Consider the following 21,688-nt stretch of genomic DNA (forward strand, 5'->3'; position numbering starts at 1 on the left):
GGAAGCATTACCAACTAATTTCAAATTTTATTATTGTTTAATATAATAATAAAAAAAAGCCAGCTTGCATTTTTGCTAAATAAAATGTATAAATAAATTACTACTACTACTAAAAAACAACAACAAAACATTTTTTTAACCTAATAGCAACAATTATTTAACTGTTATTATTATATGTTTTTATACTTTTTTTTTTTTTTGTCACTTCTCAGAGCCATAAGAGGCATAAGCATCTTGATAATTATTGGACTTGACTGTATCTTGTTCAAGTACTCCAAAAACAGCCATTTCAAAAGTAGGCCTGATGGCTTTATTATATGCCTCGGACAGAATTTTAAATATAGTTAATATATAGTTAATATAGTCCAATAATCGAACAGTCTGGGTCATGCCAACAGTACTTCTAATGCAACTATTAATAATGATTATTACTATCAATATTAGTACCCCCCCTCCTCCCTTTTATTTTATTTTTATTTTATTTTTTTTATAAAGAGTAACACCTGGATATTTCCAAAACCTGAATGTGATTGAAAATTAAACAATTTGTTCATTAATACCGTAGACCTGCATAGTCCACTCATCTGTTTCTCTTTTTAAAAAGCACTTTTTTTTCAATCTGTGGCTGAAGTACAAGATGAGAATAGGGTGAATGCACCTCCACCCGTCCAGAGCTCTGGTTTAGCGTAATGTCATTATGTCCAGTTAGTTTTAAAAAGCCCTTTTTTATAAACATTTACAGTGTGGGCCACAAAGGGAGCTGCTGTTCCGCTTGCTCTGTTTGTATTGTGGTTTTGGTCACGTTGGGCTTGGACTGACGTGTCTACAGAAAACGGGTGGCAGAAACGTGGTCTGCTCTGCCAAGATTTAAAATTAGTAACAAATTTAATATGTTCAACGCAAGCATCCCTTGCCACAGAGATTGCGAAAATGCGTTTCGAGTTTGTCTCGGGGTCTCGATGAATGACCACAAAGAGGCAGAATCGGAGAGAAATGCGTAACAGATGCCAGCAGCATCAGGAGAAATGGGGAGCGACTGCATCTCAGGACCACCACATACGAGCTGCTTGTGTGATTGAAACACTTCCACCATTCTCAGACTCTTAGTGCGACCTAAATGACAGAACCATGCTCCCGTTAATGGCGTAATAGTGATTTATTGCTCTCATTTTGAGGATTGCTATCCCCATAACTCCTAATACAGAAGGAAATATGTATTTTGGATAATGCAGCCCCTTCTATAAGGCCTCATGGGCAGTTAAAGCATGGGAAGGAACATATTACTGTCATAAATCTACATCTCTAACCTGCTGCATGAGAAGAGGTGGAGATATTAGAATTAGGAATGACTGGGAAGAAGACAAATGAAATGGAGGGAATGGAGTTGACATATATTGATGTCAGGCTGCTAACTTTTATTTCTGAGGATTTAAGTAGTGTTTTATTAATGGTGTTCTGATGGAATTATCTTATTCTCACCAGTTTTTGTTCCATCTAGCTTGCTTTCTGCTTTAACATTTGTTTTTTTTTTCTGTGTATGTGTTTCCTTCAGTGTTGAGAAATATAATTTGCAATGTTTGCTGTGCTAATTTAGCTATTTTCATTTTAATTTCATTTTTTAGTTTTTGTAAGTCAGGTGCCTCACATTTGTTCACTAACATGCATAATATTTTCTTAATTGTCTGTTATTTTCTACATAGATTATCACCATCACCTTGTGGGTTTTCTTAGATTGGTCATTTATTTGCAGAGGTTCACATAATTGCAATTCATATTCTTATTATTTTTAATGTCAGTTATTTGGCCTAGATCTTTGCCAGTATTTTTTTTTTGTTAATGGCGGCAGTATTCCTAGTAGTTAATGCTGACAGAAATTAATATATTTATCTTTAATTTTTTTTTAAATAAAATTATATCATTTACATTTTTTTTGAGAGTTGGATCGCACAAATTTGTTTACTAACGTGCATATTATTTTTCTCATTTTCTGTGTTTGTTATTTTCTCCACAGATTAACACCATCATGTTGTGGGTTGCCTTAGATTGGTAATTTATTTGCAGAGGTTAACATAATTGCAATTCATATTCTTATTCTTATTATATTACATGTCAGTTATTTGGCTAATACTCTGCCAAGGTTTTTTAAGGCTGGTTAATGATGTCAGTATTTTTTTTTTGTAGGTAATGCTGTCAATTATTTATATATTTATCTTTTATTTTAGTACTTGTTTTGTAGTAGTATAAATATTGGCTGTTAGCAATCATTATTAAAAAAAATATTGTCATTTCATATTATTAAACAAAATATATTTTACAGTTTTCAATATATATTGAATAGGGTTTATTAATATATATGACCTAATATTTGAAGTAGCATGCATATTACTTGATAAGCATTACAGGTGTGTATTTTTATTCACTTAGTTTCTGAACTTAATTGCAGTCCTAACTGGAGCCAGTAGAGGGAGTGATCCACTGATTTATTTCCAGCATTTTGTGAGAGCACACAACCTTTGCTGATAACCCCTCATTATGTATGATGCTAAAGAAATGTGTCACTTATTATTTTTGGCCAGCCACATCAAGGGCTCGGGGCTTCTACGAGGAATCATTTATAATGTAAAAGATAAGCGCGTTCCAATAACTGATTCCTTACAAACAGCTCACGAGGGCTGATTATATGTGACTTCACATCAGGTCGTAAATATTTGTCAGCCCACCTTTGAAACAGGCAAGCTGTGGCGCTGTCAGCCCGCCCACATGAAAGGGGCGAATGGAAACGTTTAGGGTTGGGAGCCGAATCAGTCATAGCTGGAATGAGATGGCCAATAAAATGCATAATTATGATGCTCTGTCATTGGCCACAGCCCAGAGGGCTTTTTAACTGGGCGAAAAATCCCACACGCGCATAATGGGCCTTTTTTTATGGTAGTCTAGTCTAAAAGTGAGCTGTGACAATGTGTGGTCTGCATTCAGTGCCCAAGGCTGCTGGCGTGTGTGTTTACCTAGCTAGAACAGTATGTAGGCGTGTTGCGACGGCCCCGCTTGATTACACCGTCTTCTGCAATATAGTAGTGTCAGAAATGCCATGCACCACAGTAACCCTTCGCTCTCACCTGCCGCCATTGGAAACATTCCTTTCTGTGAGTTGCAAATAATTGTCACCGGTTTATAGTAAAGTTTGCAGAGGTTTTATGGAAATGAGGATGTCAAGAGCTGTTTTATAACTTCACCAAGTGTTACTTCGGCAGCGAGACAGACTGAATATCATTACTGAAAAGTTGCAGATGTCTTCAATGGGACAGATTTGCCTTCATTCTTAGCCTCATCTAGATGAAAGTTGATGGATGGCAAAGGTAGGCAGAGATTCCTCTCTGTCAGTATAATTTGTGTTTGAGTTTAATGTAACTGAGAAGATTCCCACTGAGCTGCAGACCCCTAAAGGAGAGCGAAGGCACAGACCTGCTGATACCTAGCACTGATTAGGTCTAAACTAGCCCTGATCTGCTCTCTCTCTATCTGTTAGTTTCATTTGAACACACTAACTAATTAGGGTGGTGAGATTTTACGCTGATGGAATAAAGTTTGGTTTGAGGTATTTAGGGAAGTTATGCGTGTGCTCTATAGAATGTGTTTCAGGGAAAGGATGGGGAAAAATAATTCTCTGAATATCATCCGTAAATTCTTTACTCTCTCACCCAACCCTTTGACAACTAAATTTGTGCTGGCATTTGAAAAGAGGGAGTCACTTTCTTTAGGTCTTATCACATATTATACACGGTTATTAAATAAGTGTGTAAGGTGCAATTTAGTAGAAAGAAAGCAGGTAGTACATTTCTTGGTAATTATAGTTGACGTGCCTCAAACTACAAACCGTAATGTGTGCTTATAGCTGTTTTATATACTAAGAAATCATATTAAACGCACGTGTCTGATTTACGGTTTCAAATAAAAATGTCATAATTTTTATTTTCATTAATTTTCTTTTTGGCTTAGTCCCTTTATTAATCAGGGGTCACCACAGTGGAATGAACCGCCAACTTATCCATTATGTTTTATACTGCGGATGCCCTTCCAGCTGCAACCCATCACTGGCAAAGCATTTTAATTATGAATTATAAAATAAGTTCAATCATTAAAATATATTAAAGGATACATTTTTGTATCATTTATACTTTCTCGTGAAAAAATTCTGCTAACTAGTAAAAGCTTGTGGTTTAAAGGATAGTGGCAAAGAACAAAGATGAATTTTTTTAATGTAATTAACTGGAGCTGCACTGTCATCTTTAAGTCTTTTAGTGCAAACTATTCGTGCGAATGACATTTTAGTGGCTCTTGCAGTGCAGTGGTCTCTAATGATGGTAAAATTTATGATGGTCATTATATATTTGCTCAGACATTTAATGGGACACATTTGAATGTACATAAAAAGGTATTATACATTTATTTTAATTTGATTTTATGGATTGATTGATTGATTTCATCGTTGACCCAAACAATTCAGCAGTGCAGGTGCCATTTTAAATAGTAATAGTGCAGTAATTGTACCTGTATACTTTAAGTAAAGGTATTCAGCAAGGATGCACATAAAATATTGGTCATTCCTTGTTTTTAGCATTATTATTATTATAATTATTATTATTTATACATTTGCAATATGCATCAAATCGATATATTTGAGTGGTTTATTAAAGACTTGAGTTATGCTTTGCCATCAAATACATTACATTTTTTAAAAATATGCTCCTAGAAGGGCGACACGGTGGCTTAGTGGTTAGCACTGTAGCCTCACAGCAAGAAAGTGGCTGGTTCCTAGTTCCCGGAGTCCCGGCATTTCTGTGTGGAGTTTGCATGTTCTCCTCGTGTTTGCATGGGTTTCCTCCGGGTGCTCCGGTTTACTCAAAATTCAAAGACTTGCGCTATAGTTGAATTGAATAAACTAAATTTGCTGTAATGTATGTGTGTGCATATGAGAGTGCATGGGTGTTTCCCAGTATTGGGTTGCAGCTGGAAGGGCATTCGCTGTGTAAAACATATGCAGGATAAGTTGGAGGTTCAATCCACTTTGGCGACCCCTGATGAGTAAAGGGATGAAGCCCAAGGAAAATGAATGAATGAATACTCCTAGAAGTTATTTTGGATTTGTTATAATATTTCACATTATCACTGTTTTTTATCATTATCACTTTACCTTTATGAGCATAAAACATATTTCAAAATTTAAACAGTCAGGCTAGATATATTTTGGTTTATCTTTGATACTCTGAATCCAGTGACAAATTTTAACAACCTTTTTACAGAAAGGTGCTTAAAAACTGAGACTGATTACAGAGAAATAAACGAAGAACAGACATGATGGCAGAGCTTTATATGAACTTACATCTCAGATCCAATTAGCCTAAATGTAGGACAATAGCAGCATGAGCCAAACTAGGGCCTACAATACTGTAGTTTCCATAATGGACAAAGATAATGTCTTAGACATTTATAGATATTTAGGTCTACATTGAGTGACCATCCTTTGAACCATAGCCAATAGGCAGTGTTACAGCCTATTTTCTACTGCAGAGTTTCCCAAACTTTTCAGCCTATGACTCCAACATAACAATTCCAGTGACTTGCGACCCCCAAATTCCTCGGAGGTTGTTATAAATACAAATGTTGCGCACACAACAATAGGCCTATATAAACACGAGCAGATAGACAACACAAAAAAGTGCAACAGTCTAACAACCATATTATTTTATATTTAGTAACTTGTTTAATTTCATATTAACCTCAAATAAAGAGACTAGTTGGCACAATTTTTTTCAGCACAAGTCTATTCTTGGTTTAATTTTGGAGACCGCCACTCAGAGATCATTCTCGATGTTCATTTGTGGCCTGTAATTTGTTTTTTGGATTTAATAGCCATAAAAGTGTCAAAGTTTAACCTGGTGCTATAAAAACAATTTGCTGCAGCTGACACTATGGCTGTGTGGATAATCTAACAAACACTATCCTACGAAAAACAATTGAAAGGCTGATGGCTTTTCATTTGCTTGTGGTTGTTTTTTTATGTAACTATTAACTACTATTTTTTTTATATGTGGGTTATGGATAAAATATGGTAATTTTAATAGTTTAATCAAATTTATTTGACCTTTGGAAATCATCATGTGAACCCCCGTCACTGTCCCGTGACCCCCCCAGGGGGCCCCGACCACTTTGAGAACCACTGTTTTACTGTATTGTATATTATATGTGAAATATAAAAATAAACTGAATGTTTAGACTCTGTGTCTGAACATTGGTTGTGTTGTCTCATCTAAAATTAGGTCTACACTCTTAAAAAAATCAAGGTTCTTTAATGACATTGATCGTTTCTTGAAGAACCTTTAGTATCCACGAAACCGTATTCACTAAAAAAGCTTTTTTTCTTTGAAGCTCTTTCACTAATAGGCTTTTTGAGGAACCAAAACACTTCTGCTTCTGTGGCATCACTGTTAAAACTCTTTTTTAGTTCTTTCTGATATGTTTGGGATAAGATTGAGTTAGCTGAGCTCCCTACATTAGGCAGGACTCCATCGTTGCAGGACAGCAGGCCTTAGCCAGGAGAGGGTCAGGTCATTCGGGTCACTCAGAGTGCAAGGGGATGAAAATGCACTGTCCACACACAAGGCACACAAAGCTAGCTTTTCATCGAGCTCTTCGGCCACCGAGAGGAGCCCGTAATTATCTTTGACAAAACTCATTAGCAGGGACCTTGTAGCAACATCGGCGACCAGGAATTCCATGAGGAGAGACATGCACAGAAACAAAGCCCTGCACACATTTCACTGCGCCCTTTGACAAAATGTAATGAAGTGTGTTCATTGTCCCTCTCATCAACATTTGAACCCTGAGCCGTCATTACTGAGATCCACTCTCAAATGCCCTCTGTGGCACTGTGTGGGACACATCAGATGGCACCTACCCTTTACCTCTTTTGTCTGGATTCAAGCAAATTGTTGTAGGAGATGTTGTTTTTGTTGCTGTTGTTGTTATCCTAGGCCTTATTAGTATGAATTGACCATTGCTGTTCTGTCAGAACCAGTTAGCTAGTGTAACATCACAATCATATGCTCTGTGAGCAAACAGTCTGCGGGACGACTGAAAACCCCTTCATAACCTAATTTTCAATGGTTAACCTTCCGCTGACCTTTGACATAAATAATTGTGACGCTGTCAATTATTTCTCATTGTTCAGAAGAGGATATGATCTATCAGTGATTCTTTAAATACTGAGATGAGACAGGCAACAGAATTCTCTCTCTCTCTATATATAAATCTATATATAGTTGTTTAATGTGTTAAGTATCCTGCTTCTTTTATTTTCTCTCACACAGGTATTTTTTTCTAAACGTGGGTCAATGCTGTAAGACATGATTATTGTCTCACAAATAATATTCATTGTCAGTGAATCAATGCTGAAGCTGCAAGATTATTTTTTTATGTCACATATCTATTAAATGCTGTAAAAGTTTCATTTTCTGGTGTTTCTAAGTTCAGTACTAAAGTGATCTACTAAAACAAAGGAAATGATTTTCTTTGTTTGACCTTCAGAACTTGACTTTCATAAGCGCCTTCATAAATATCTGACTGCAGTTGAAACATTGTTTATATTTCTTTTTAATTAACTTCTGTCTGTCATATAATACATGTCTGTTGATGTACACTTAATTATTATTTTACACTTTGACAAGGTTTTTATTAATAATGTAGTGTAAGTTTGATAGAGAAGAAAAAGTCTAATGTAATTGGGCGTATGTACTGAGAGTGATCATGACAAAGAGAGACAGAAGATTAAAGAGACTCTGCATTTAACCCCAAAGTGAAAATAATGTTTATTTACTGACACTCAGGCCACTCAAGATATATTTGACCTTTCTATTAGAGCAGAAAATAAAATTTTTGAGCTGGAGCTATAGTTCTTAGTGCTTTTATATAATGGAAGTCAATGGCTACTAAGAATCAAAACCAAATGGCAAAACAAAATGAATACCCACGCCTAGGCCCAGACAGAATCTGCAGACACTTTTTGGTATTTCTGCTGAGAATTTTGTAAAACATCTGCAGATTTATGCGGAATAATTTTGGTAGTATTGTAACAAAAAACTCAATACATAAAGTTAAAAAGAATGGCTTTTTAACTTTTATTTAGTGTTTACAATGCAAATCCATCTAGATCCACTTATTTGGTAATCAATGCGAGTCTATCATATAACATATCAAAAGACAGAAAACTTTACAAACTGTGTTGTAAATGAATCAAGTGGACACTTAATCAATATTATTACTTAAATTAGTTTAACTGAATAAATATAAATGTTCAATGATGGGATAAAAAAATATGCGGATTTCTGCATGCACAGATTCCGTGTGGGCCTACCCATGCCTCCTATGTCTTATTTTTAGGTCTAATAAGAGAAAGGATTGTTCTTTGCTAGAAACTGCACATATCGTGCTCTTATTATTATTATTTTGTGGTTTACAGAAACCATGCCCTTTATAGGCATAACATGTTTGTTCACATCAAAATATATTTTCCAGAACCCACCTTGGCTGTGGATGTCACCAACTAAAAGCACTTTTAAATCGACTCTGTTCCATCAATTATCATTATAAAGATTAATACTGGCTCATCAGTCCACTTTATCAGAATCCAAACCATTTATGCCACATTTCCATAATCCATAAAACTGATTGCGTCGTATAAGAGTCATCCACAGGTCATGGGATGTACACTGACAACCTTAAACATATGGGAGTGAGAATAAACTGTGTAGCTTAGTAACTGTGTGATGTGTTAATTTTGGTGGTATTTTTGCAAGTTTGGGGTTATGAACGCTTGTAGCAAATGTAGTTTTCGGTGATGGCATTAATGGTCATAGACGCATGTAATAGAATAATAATACAGATTTGGTCATGTGAAGGTGTCATTAAACCAATCAGAGGCGTACCATGGTGGATTTCTAAAGATTTTATATTTCTTAATCGCAGCTGGGACACATTAAGTTCACAGCCAAAAGCGTGAAAACTCCAATGCTCAAATGATAATAAACAAAGCTGTCTTTTTGATACAGCGTTTCATCGATGGATGTGTTGTAGTTTTGTTGTGAACACGACACGAGGGCGACGGGACAGTAAAGAGCTGAAGAGCAGAATAAAGGCTGTCAGCGGGGGGTTTGACTGCACACTTGCGGATCATAGATGTGTCGGCTCCGGTCATGACAGAGGACGCGCCTCTTCCACAAACACAAGCGCGCGCTCAATTCGTTGTATCTCGATGGGACATTACATTGATTTATTCATTATGCTATTTATTTATTTATTTATTTATTGTAATGAGTAACTTTAGGCCTTTTTGTTTAATCCTTAACTCCAACACATGCTTTCACATTTATCCTAGGCTAATAGGCGATATTTTTAGACAACGCACTTTACCTACCTTACTTTCATCTTCACGGTTCAAATGACCAGATTTAGTGCCTAGTTAAAAATGACACTTCATGGCTTTAGTCTTCATCTTTTTTGTTTATCCATCATGCGGTGGTGTTTATTTCTTGCGTCTTTATTATTGGAGATTAGCGGAAATCTGTTTTGGATTAGGCCGCTATCGCTACAACAGCCCGTAATTAAACCAGCACACTAGCACTATGTTTTGACTATAGTTATGTGACAGACCATATGTCTATTCAAATATCTATCTGTCGGTCTCCCTTTATTTGATCCTGAAGATATAATTTTAATCATTATTAACAAATATTTTGAGTGTTCAGCGATTTCAGTGTGAACCATTATTGTAATGCCATTTACATTCAATGCACTCTGCATAATGCATAGCATGTGTCCCCATGCACCCATCCATTAGACTAATGCACAGTCTGAACAACAGCCATACCCGCAGAATCAGGGGTGCCGTTCTTTGAAGGAAATAGGCTGACACATAGGACATACAGCACAACCTTCCACAAGTCCTGTTTTAATGCGAAAGCACATTTTAGGCTTATTCTGCCCTCGTTGGTCTAGATTTAATATGGTGTAAACCTGTTGTAAGACAGGCTCTTAATTGATCTATTAGTTTCAGTATGAGCCTGATGCTTTGTGGCAGGAATCCATGCTATTATTGCCGGCTCCCTCAGGTATAGCGCTACCGCACTAATCCCATTGCACATGCATCATTACCTTCAATAATGTTTGGCAGCTCTTCTTTACAGCTCCCATTTTAATTACCTTTGCTTTAAATATTTAACACACGGCAAACGTCTTCATGCGGCCGAAGCACAAGCTGTGTGGCGCTTGACAGTTCACAATCAGATTTATTACACAGTCTGTGATTCATATTTCCCCCGCTATTGTGTTTCCTTGTATTTTACAGTGTCAGTGTGTGAGTCATAATATTTTTTTCCGCGGTTGTGTGTCCTTGTATTTTACAGTATGAATAGGCCAATGTGTTGCAGATCAAATGTTTTGCTGGCTTTTGCCATTAAGCGCAACACTACAGTGTTTTGATTCTTCCAAGTTACCCTGTAGCCTACTACATCATGCCAATCCCACTCCTTGTTTTTTTCCTTTCTTTTTTAATCAAAACAGTATTCAGAATATGATTTTGAGAGATTATATTAAGGGAGATTTGTAGAAATAGATCTCGCCTGTTGGACAGATTGCTTGGTAGTGGAGATTCTGAGGGATAATCCAAATGATAGTCCGTTGACCTTTAATAAAACAAAAAATATGCATGGTGTCAGGCCTCTGGTATAGATTTTAAAATATATATTTTTTCAGCAACAAGTTTAGCTTTCAGAATTTAAAATGCCATTTTGGCCGCATTGTTGCTAATTTGATCTTCTTGTTGTTAATATTATTATTATTATTATTATTATTATTATTATTATTATTATATTTAAAAACACATAAGAACTGTACCGCATTTTAGATATAGGCTAAAAAGTGACAGTTTGCGCGACACCTTTTCCAGTTCACCCACAAATTGACCAAAACACTTTTGAATAGACCTAATACTGTTATTACATGCCTTAATCTCTCAATCCTTCCTGAAATAATGTCTCTTTGGACGGCTTAATTTACAGGACCCTGACCAGGTCTTCGCTCCAGTATTTTTTTTTTCCGTGTTCGTATGATGTTGTTTTTCTCTTAAAAATACAGCTTTATTTTCCCATTAAACGACCTATTTCACGGAAATAATCTTGATATAAAAGTTGTGATATTGTACATTTATTTTTCTTATTTCAATTAATTTCGTCTAAATATACGGCCACGTATTTGTGTACACTATATTGAAATAGTTGAACCTATAAATAAACGAAAAAAATACTTTTCTCTGTGGCTTTGAAGCCGCCTAGCCATTGCTTTGTAAGTTTAATTGGAAGCTTAAAGATCCCCTGGGATGTCAGTTCGAGCAATTGACTGATCAACATCAAAACACTTGATGCGCGTTTCATGGTATGGATGCTCCCGCGTGACCTCGTTGTTAACACAAGAACTGGATGATGATGAACCTGCTCGCGCGCACTGGAGACAAAGCTGCATTCATAACCAATTCCTGCCTCACTCTGAGCCTGAACAGTAACAAAGTGTTTGATGCCAATTCCGATTAAATAATGACAATGAGAAACTGATGTGCCCTTTCTTCACACCCTTGCTGAGTTCATTCACGTCCGCGTTTGAATTTATGACCTTCTAACAAAGTCCCGGCTTTACGAATATAAGAGAGTCAAGAGATGATAAAGCGGACACGACAGAGCTGTCTGATTAATTAATAAACACAAACAAAAAAACGAGTTCTTATAAAATATTTTATAAATAACAACATGACATTTATACACAACTTTTTTTTTATATAAACATATCACACTCCGCAGGAGCACAGTATCGCACCTCATTTATTTTTGAGAAGTAAATAAAAGTTAAAAGACTGACTAAATTTTACACCAGCTTCCAAAAAAAAGTAAATCACATAACATTAAGCACATAACCACAGAGAATTAAACTTAACACACACAAAAAAACCTTGAGAGGACACATGGTAACAGATAAATAAAGCAGATGGATGATAAAACAATAAATAGATAAATAGAATTACTAAACCTACGATTGCCAATGCAGACATAAAAAATCACAATTTATTCTCATACATACACAAAACATTGCATAAAGTTATTGACACCATTAAATCATATTGTGCAAAATTATGGCTGCCTCCAGTTTTCACAGTTCCAGAAAGGGCACACAAAGTCATTGCGCTACTATTTCAAGTGTCTGCTGCCATGGGCTTAAAGTTCCTCATTGACTCCATTCCATAGTGCATAATGTAGATCATAAAAACTTCCCCATGTTTATTGGCATTTCCATAGTCCTGATTCAAAGGGAGAAAGAAAATGTATGAGCTGATGATATGAAAGTTATGCTAGATGAAAATGACAGGAAATATTGGATACATGCATGCATGATGCAATCATTGTGATGCTGATTTACAGAACACAGATTACATGCATTCCTTATAAACTTACATATACAGGTACTAAATGGAATTTTTTAGTGATGCAGTATCTCTGAATTCGCCAAAGCAATCCAATAATATTCATCAGATTAGGCTTTACAGCACAAATGTTTACTGTTACCAGATATACTTTATGTAATGGCATTACTTCAATGGAGGTAGTGAGGTGACAGATATGATGTAATCCTAGATGACTGGATTTCATTTACAGAAAAAAGTCACCAAACACAGAATTTTGAAAACATTCACATGCATGCTCTTTTTGTACCTCAGATATAAGCAGTTTTAATTAACGCATACTTGTGACAATTGTTCTATTAAGTTACAATAATTAATTTACATAAATTCATCCCCACAAAAGTACACTTGTTAAAGTAAGTGTGTATTCACTCATGCTCACCTGCCTCACCTCTTCATCACAGGTCTGAATGCAGTGGTCTTAGCCTCCTGGATTGTTGGGCATGTGTCACTGAGCTCACTGGATTCTGTCTCTGTCTTTCCTGCACTGGGGAAGCCTGTCATATGCATAAGATCACACAACAGGTAATGGTCATTAAACTGATTAGCATGTTTTGAGATACTTTTTGGTTGTGTTTAATCTTGCAAATCTGTATGTATTATTGTGTATAGTTTAAACATTAACATCACAATTTAGAATTACTACTGTTTAATATCCTTATAAAAACTTATAAGGCTGTAGCTCAGTCCTTTTTGGAGCTGTGTAATGAACTGTAAACACAGAAAGGCTGTACCTTCCATTGAGGAGTACTGGCAGGATTCTGTCAGTCCAGGATATGATGAAGAGTGAAGTTGTAGTGTCTTGAAGCTCCCGCTACTGTATGCCTTGTGTATCCCCTGTAGTCCTTCTTGAAAAAGGCTTTCAGTATTGCTGAGGTTTGTAGGGTCCTGAAGGCCCTTCAGCTCCCCACACTGCACTGCTCCGACTGTGGGTAACCGGACTCCCTGCATCTGACAGTCCACAGGCCCAGTCCGTACATCCCCAACATGCTGTGTGCCTAGTACAACCCCTGCTGCGGCCGTACGTGCCAACGACCAGATCCGGGGCTTCTCCGATGACTCAAAGTGAGAGAGTGCCACAGTGTTTATGGAGGTGGACTGAGGTGAGGGCTGTTGCTGCTGTGGTTTGGAGCCCAGATGATCTAGGTAGTCTGGGTTCAGAGGCCCCAAACTCTTCAGACCACAGGGAAAAGATGGGAAGTTGGAGTGGAGAGGGATGTCAGGGTTACAGTCTCTCTTTGGAGGGGAGGAGGTCGGGAGGTCATCCTGACCTGATTTTTCACAGTCACTGTCCAGCTTGTCACAGTCCTCATCCTCCATATCATCCAGGTCACTGAACTGCAGGTCCTGCTCATCCTTACTGTCTTTGGAGTCTGAGAAAGTGGAATTAGAAGTACTAAGTGAGCGTCCAAATTCATTTATAAAACAAAAACACTGTTTAACTGCAGCGGAGAAAATTTATGAGGTACCTTTGGTAATGTCTGGGTCACTCTTACCGAGGTCTTCCTTCCTGTCATCGCCTGCTTTGTTTTTGGGGGACCAAGTCATCTTGTTTTCTTTTTTTAGTCGTCTTCTAGCATTGGCAAACCAGGTAGACACTTGCGTGAGGGTCATTTTGGTGATAATGGCCAGCATGATCTTTTCACCCTTTGTAGGATAAGGGTTTTTGCGGTGCTCATAAAGCCATGTTTTAAGCGTACTTGTTGTCTCACGTGTGGCGTTCTTTCTCCGTGTTGATCCATTAAAATCAACTGTCCCATACCTGGATCAAATAAATAGTGGAATATCTGGATCATTTATCTGCATTTTAAGTATATTAAAATATGCCATATTAGAAATGGGATAAAAACAAATCTCACCTGTCATACTGGTACTGTCCGAGTGAGTGGTCATATGGATAGTAAGTGGCTGGTTGTGTTATAGTGCTATGAAGACTGCCTGACCCCTCTTTGATTTCATATTGTGGGTTCTAAATATAAACAATAAAAAACAAACAAACAACAAAAAAAACATAGACTTTAGCATCTGATATTTCAGTTATATGTTACTGAGACAGTGCTTGCTGATAAACATTTATTATTCACAGTGTTAACAGTTTTATCTCTTTACTCCATAAACCTATTTTTTTCAATATTTTTATGATAAATCGCACATTTCTGTCTATTTATTGTCCATTAAACCAAGTAGGCCCTGTTTATAGCAAGCAGGCGTCATGCAATGTTGCTTCATTCTGTTCATTTCTTCTGATTATTCAGTTATTTCACCAGAGTGCTAGACAGCTTGATCCTCTTACCAAGCCAAAATAATCAATAACAAGCCGTGACATGAATGAGACAATCGATTGAACGGAGGACCCGCTTTATCTGGTGAAGTGCTGCACGTACCAGGCTGGAGTAGATGGCGGAGGGGTCGGCGCTATACGGAAAGTAGTTGGCGTAGTTCTGCCCGGCTGCGGCCGCTGCTGCTGCGTAAGGGGAGCCGTACATCCCGAGCGCGGCGTTGAGCTCCGTCCGTGTACTCGCCAGCAGCCGGTTCTCATAGGAGGGACAGCAGAAGGAGGCTGCGGTCTGCGATGCGCTCGATCCTTCTGTCACCGACCTGGATATCGAATCGCAGCAAGTCGTACTGGGGGTTGCCGACACGAAAAACTGCATGAAGAAAATTGTGGATAAACATGACTTTTTTATTTGCGTTTCAAAGCAGGCGTTTCCGTAGTTTGAAAAAGAATTAAGGTAAGATGGAGCTGCTCTGTGGTAAAGCAGCTCTTTTTCTTTGGAGACCGATTGCAATTATTTTCATTCATTCGTTTTATTCATAAAGATAATCCTATAGTTTAACTGAATTGAGACTTTGTGTAAATGACTTAAAAATAAAAAGGCAAAGGGTTTGTCTTACTTAATTTTTCAAAAAGTGATTTTGTCAAAGCTGAAAGTAAACTTTCTAAGTTTTGCCTCAGGACAGGAGAAGTTAAGTGAGCGCGGCTTATTTTGACAATTAAACAATCTGTCGACTTTAAATAAAACTTGAGTTTGACTTAAGTCATGTTGTCGAAATTATCTATGTTATCAGTAAATCTGTAATTAGTTTATACACAGAGACGGCAAAGGCTACCGGCAAAGGGAGGAGTCTCGCTCTCACTAAACAATTACACCGTAAAGGTAATTTACACGTTTACAACAACACGTGAGGTCATTTATAATTCAAATAACCCATTACTATAAATATTGACAAACCCACGATAACGTCTAACTTTAGTTTAGGACTTACTTAGTGACAGAACAATCTGCTGCTACCTAGTGTTAGTTCCTGAGATCCAGGGAGTATGACAGAATGTGGAAAAAGAAAACAAAACGCACACAACGATGTACACGCTTAATAGCCATCTACATTAAAAAAATATATAATTTGCATGCTTACCTGAGAAGTTGCATTGTAAGGATATCCAAACTGAGAGAAGGACATAGCTGCTTCTTTTGTTACCATAAGCAATATTCTTCTCCTGCTGATCGATTGAAACCAAATCTACTTCAAATCCACCGTCTTACACACATTTCCACACTCGGCCTTTCGCTCAATAATAGATGACTGCACTTAACTGGGAAGCACTGAGGATGTTTACGCCAGCCCTAGTTTTATATGTATAGATAATCCCCTTAAGGAAATGAGAAATTAGAGTTAAGCTTCATCAAGTACAAAAATATTGTTGTTAAACAGCTGTAGAAAGCTTAAAGGATAACGTAAGACTTGCAAGATATGAACTTGTGGTTGTGCTATTATTTGTGCCTCTATAGTTCTTTAGAATTCATCCATGCACGGGTATCAGTGTGACGTCATTCTAATCCCGGGACGGCGAGGATAGAATGATGTGTTTGCCAATCACGTCATGCTTCGCGCTTTTCTTGAGGTGTGTTTTGCACACCCCTGTCCCCTGTTTTCCCCCTTTCTGTTCTTTTCTAACATTAGTGTATTATTAGACTTAGAGCCCTTAAAAGTATTTCAAACAGCCACTGAATAAATATAAAAAATAATTTTGAAAAAAAAATTATGTAATTCATATATATCACTTTCACAATAATACAAAAATAAATCAGCTTTTTTTAAAACAATATTTTGCATATTAATATAAAAACAGCATTTAATGCCAGATATTGTTTTATTATCCGTGACTATGCCATGTGTCAATATTTAGGTTTATCATGTAAATTATTTTAAGGTTAAGATAATATATTACCGTTTTAGACCGAATTATACTTTTTAAATTAATCTATTTTCTTTAAATATATATGATCTAATAATATTAGTAGCCTATATGTTCCCGATTTTCTTATTATTATACATTTCAGACACTGTCCCGCTGATGCGCAAATGAACTGAAGAGGAATCTACAGGACCCTTGCTCGCATCTGTCTGGCCGATCAGAGGTCCGACCTGATGTTAATTGCGATGATGTTTCCATCTCTCTCTATTAGAGAGAGGGCCAGTCCCGGCAGACGTGAAGAGAACCTCTGGCAGGTCAACAGAAAACTGATTGATGCGTATCTCGGGACCTACGCGACCATTACGAGAAATGCGTAATTGCATCAATTAACAAATGGATATGGCCTTGTTTAACCAGCGAGTTACACCGTGAAAATATGCCTTTGAGGTGAAATTAGACGATCAGAATGGAACTGAGAGAGAGAGAGAGAGAGAGAGAGAGAGAGAGAGAGAGAGAGAGAGAGAGAGAAATTAGCTGAATCTCTCAAGTCTAATTATACGGTAGTGGGAGGCGACGGGAACAGCATTCTAATTGAAGGATGCGTACTTGAAAGGGATGGTAGAAATATCGCTCCCTCACGCGGAATAAGTCTGGATAAAGGGTAACACATGCAGTTTTATTAAATGTTTTAGACAATATAATTAGAAGACCCCATTTACTCTCCCTCTCTCTCTTTCTCTCCCTTGGTTTCTATTGTTTTTTTTTTATTTTAAGCTAATGACATTGCATCATTGTATAGACACCACCTACCCAAGACAAACATGTTTTAATACTATAGATTTAGTTTATACCATTATTTTATTGCCGTTAGAGCCTAAGAAAGTTTTGCTTGTTGATCTGAAATGTCTAGGACACGTGGTCCTACAGTCAAGACACACTTATCTAAAGTACTCATCTAAAGGTTTAACTTCATTGTGAAGTATTGTTATATAATTAAGTCTATATGTGACTTAAAAGAGCTGAATGGCTGTCCTCGCGCATCATCATCGTTCACGAGCAGCAGAGCAGCAGTGCTTGCGCGGTCGCTTCCAAACGCGTGGAAATCCGTGACCATTTGATCGTTTTCACTGATAATATGAGAGGCATAGTTCAGTGACCCTGCTTTGAAAGGACGAGAGTCCTGTCCCAGATGATCTCTTTGCTATTACAGGCTCACTCTTCGAGAGGCGCCAGAGAGCTGCGAGTAAGTGAACGGCGCCGATGGAGCAGGTAAACCGTAATGACGAGAGTGTTCAGGCCCATCAAGAGTCGCGTTCAGTTCAGGTCACCGCCGTCCCTGTATGTTCTGTGGCGAGTGTGTTACAAAGAAAACAGGGAAAATACAGATGTTTTGCTTATGAGCTATTTTATTTATCTGAAGGAAGTCAATTAAACTGGCTATTTGCCCCAAAATAAAACTTTAGTCATTTACTTATAATCATGTCGTTCCAAACCGTTTGACTGTATTTTTGTATCGCGAACAGCTAAAGACTGTTTTGAAAAACTTTTGTCAAAATATATCCCACAGAAGATTTGCTTTAAAAAAAATGAATATTTTGTGTAATTTTTTCCTGTGAGTTATCCCATGCCATTAATTTGCATTTAAGCTACTCTTTGTTCCTGCCATATATTGTCTTACTTCATAAACTCTACAATGAAAAAATAGAAGGATAACACAATGCAATTTTATAGACTATAACACATTTTGACAAAGTGTTGACTAAACAAATTGACCCTATTAAATTGTGACAGTCAGTCTGTCTGTCTATTCGTCCGTTCTTCCGTTTGTCTGTCTGTCTTGACTAGATATTTGAATCTAAAACTCAAATCTAATAAATCTATTAAATCCACTAAGTTGCTTTTCAAGTAAGCTTATAATTATTTTTCCATTATTGCACATTCAAAACCTTAAATATGTAAGTTAGACCCCAAGTGTCAATCAAGGTGGAAAATATTGAGGATTTTCACAATTCAATAATCCGCGCTTATTTATATATAGATCACTTATTGTAGTGACTTTCCAACAAATCTCTCATGTTACAAGCACAATCAGAGATAGAAGAATCAAAAGGAAGGTCAGACTCTCCTATGTGATAGTTTACTGTAGTTTCTCGAAAGCCTTTTGCAAGGGCACACATGATAGCCCAAGTGCATACGGGCAGCCTCATCCATAATGCATGTGGAGCAGCTCCTGATGATCAGTACTTGGGGTGGAGGGGCTCGTAAGTTAAATCAACCTTAATTGAAGAGGTAGAACACATTGACCAATCCTTACGCCTATCACTTTTCATCCTATTTTTGATCTTAAAAGCAGTTTTTTTTAGTGTGATACACTTTAAAAAAATGCTGGGTTATTTCCACTCTAGGTTTGTGCATATTTTCCACAAATATGAGTATGGGTTGTTGTAAATGGAGCTTTTTCATAATTTCTTCAAAAGTTTGTCTGTAAATATTTTATCCAAATCAAAATTACCCAGAAATAAACCAAATAATTGAAACAACCCAGAAATGTTCACAGTGTATTCGTCCTAAACATTATGTTGTCCACATTAGGTTTTGTGTTTTCCAAATGTTGAATTATAGCATTCTCTGTGACGAGGGAATTTGACTGGTCTCTACGTTTACCGTGTGTGTGATTGTGTGTGTGTGTCTGGGCCCCTGTTAGCCTTGCATAGGGATTATGGAGGCTCAAAGCCTCACAGCAGAAAGGTTAAACCAACAGCCAGCTTCACCTTCTCATTTAATACATTTCTCAGGCTGCTTTAATGAATTTCACAAAGCTTTTCTGCTTTTTCATAAGACAGATCAGAGCTTTTTTTATGAAATAATAATAAGGCAGTGCTGCGAGAGGGGCAGAGTGAAGGGGAGGGGACACTCAGGATCGAAGCAGAGTGATATCTCATTAAACAAGTCTGATATTCCTGATATATTCAGATGAATCCCAGACATACGAGATCCTGAATTATTGCTCACTGTCTCTCCTCGCTTCATTCCTGGCCAGGTATTAACACTGCTAAATTATCCAAAAATTGAAAAGAAAGTAATAAATATTCTAATGAGAAGCCCCTCAAATGATAACGGAGGTGGCCATAACAGTGCCCAGCCAAATCCAAAACAAACTTCATCTAAGCAGATAGATAAATTGACCAGAGTGAGGGAGACTTTTCATTCTTCAATTATCTTTGCCTTCTAGAAAGATAATAAAGTTATGTTCAAGCTATGTTAATAAAAGCTGTGCATTTCATGCAATAAAGTAGGAATATCTCAGTTGTCTGTTTCTTAATGTCAACTTTGAAATCACATAATTGCTTCATTTTCTGTTAATGATCTAAATGAATATGAAACATATTCTGTTTGCTGATTAGTCACAATGTTTTAATAGGAACAGGCATATTTCCTAACCACCTATTTTCAAAGGTTTATTACATTATTTACAGTATCATATATTTTAAATGAATATCTACTAAATATAAAAATAATTACTATTTAATAATAAAAATGTCTTTATTATGTTTTTCTCAACTTTTGACCATGGCAATGTGACATTTATACCCATATATTCCCCTATAGCATACATCATTATTTATTATTTGAGCGTTATTGTAGTAAACAAATTCAGACATTCTTTTCTTATTCAGAAGTTATTTCTAACATGTCTAACTTTATTTTTTTTCTGTTGAATATAAAAAAAGATATTCTAAAGACTTATGGTAACCATAAAATCATACCACTATAATATAAAAATACTGTAAAATCAATATCTGCTAGCATTTTATTTTGATGCTCTCCAACAGACTATATTGTCAACAGACTATAGACAACTGACTATAAACAACTTTGCAAAACTTGTTAATCACTTTGTCAACAATTTGTAGTACCCCTAGCATACTAGTCTACTAATACTCCAAAAGTACTGTTTAGACTGCAGTGTAGGTATAAAAGTCTACAGAATGTCCCAAATGGGACATGTAACAATGTACTATGTTGATGCAATATAGCTTATAATATACTTTTAGGTTTGTTCTTTTCTGTTTTGTTGCGTTTGTGTGAACAGGACAGTTCAGCTGGCAGCATCTCCACATACCCCAAAGTAATTTAATGAGTGTTTTTGTGCTGTCAGGGATTTGTTACTTGTTACACTGAGATTTAACTGGCAGCTCTTTGGATGACTCACTCAGTGTCTCTGTGTTTCTCAAAAAGCCCTCTTGTGAATTCCTTCAGTCTGCTGCATATGTATATGGATATGCATATGTAGTATGCATATGTAGTTTTCATATACTGTAGATTAAAAATATTATCGTAAAAAAACTGTATTAGTCCTTAGTGTTTCGGTTTGTGTAAAACACACTTTTGATTTATTCTGCAAACTGATTGGTATTATTCCAAATTTAAATTTGAATTGTTTTAATTTCCTGCATTATTTGCATATATTACCGAAAATTGCTAAATCTTAGACATGTTGTAATAATTATTTTAGACAACATAATACCAGTGTTCATCAGATAAGTTAAGAAATATATATTTGATGCAGTATCTCTGATTTTCAATTATAGCAAATAATAATAATATTTTTTTTTTCTGAGCAGCTGATAATAATAAGATATCTTTTGTAACACTGAGGTTTAATAAGAGTATTAGTAATAAAAGTAATTATTTCTTTTTTATATTCACACTGACTTCAAACATTTACACTGCACATTATTATTCAAAACTTTGACATCAGTTTGAACCCATTCAAAAAAGTTTTAATATACAAAGAGCATAGATGATGACAGATTTTTTTTAAATGGTGGATACATGCACATATGTAATGCTTGAAGTATAGGAACTAGTAAAATATGTTCAGAACACACACATACCAAATCCATTCATCTTGCCAGTAAACTGTGGGG

At 36.5% G+C, this 21,688-nt stretch overlaps 1 protein-coding gene and 1 long non-coding RNA gene across 56 annotated transcripts in view; one reads left to right on the plus strand and one right to left on the minus strand.

The window, feature by feature from the left end:
• LOC110439935 (uncharacterized) overlaps positions 1-21,688 on the plus strand; it is a 329,391-nt gene that overhangs the window by 64,746 nt on the left and 242,957 nt on the right. For 49 of the 50 annotated variants that reach the window (XR_015495933.1, XR_015495901.1, XR_015495916.1 and 46 more), the window contains exon 3: positions 12,964-13,084. This is a non-coding gene — a long non-coding RNA (uncharacterized LOC110439935). Of the gene's footprint in view, positions 1-12,963; positions 13,085-16,902; positions 18,575-21,688 lie in introns of those variants that run through there. The other variant, XR_015495945.1, reaches the window with a different exon arrangement.
• On the minus strand, positions 11,824-16,340 carry irx6a (iroquois homeobox 6a). 6 transcript variants are annotated; one of them, XM_087259235.1, is made up of 7 exons: positions 15,977-16,340; positions 14,944-15,157; positions 14,419-14,528; positions 14,029-14,321; positions 13,294-13,932; positions 12,942-13,056; positions 11,824-12,397 (listed from the first exon to the last, which is right to left on the minus strand). In XM_087259235.1, the coding sequence occupies exons 1-6, from the start codon at positions 15,988-15,990 to the stop codon at positions 12,947-12,949; spliced, it is 1,380 nt and encodes a 459-aa protein (XP_087115361.1). In that variant the 5' UTR covers positions 15,991-16,340; the 3' UTR covers positions 11,824-12,397; positions 12,942-12,946. The 6 variants fall into 6 exon arrangements, with proteins under 6 accessions (XP_087115361.1, XP_087115358.1, XP_087115357.1 ...); XM_087259232.1 differs by having other exon boundaries at positions 12,951-13,056; positions 14,056-14,321; positions 14,944-15,207; XM_087259231.1 differs by having other exon boundaries at positions 12,951-13,056; positions 14,944-15,207.

Source organism: Danio rerio, chromosome 7 (assembly GCF_052040795.2).
Source record: "Danio rerio strain M-AB ecotype USA chromosome 7, GRCz13ab, whole genome shotgun sequence".
NCBI classification, from domain to species: Eukaryota; Metazoa; Chordata; class Actinopteri; order Cypriniformes; family Danionidae; genus Danio; species Danio rerio.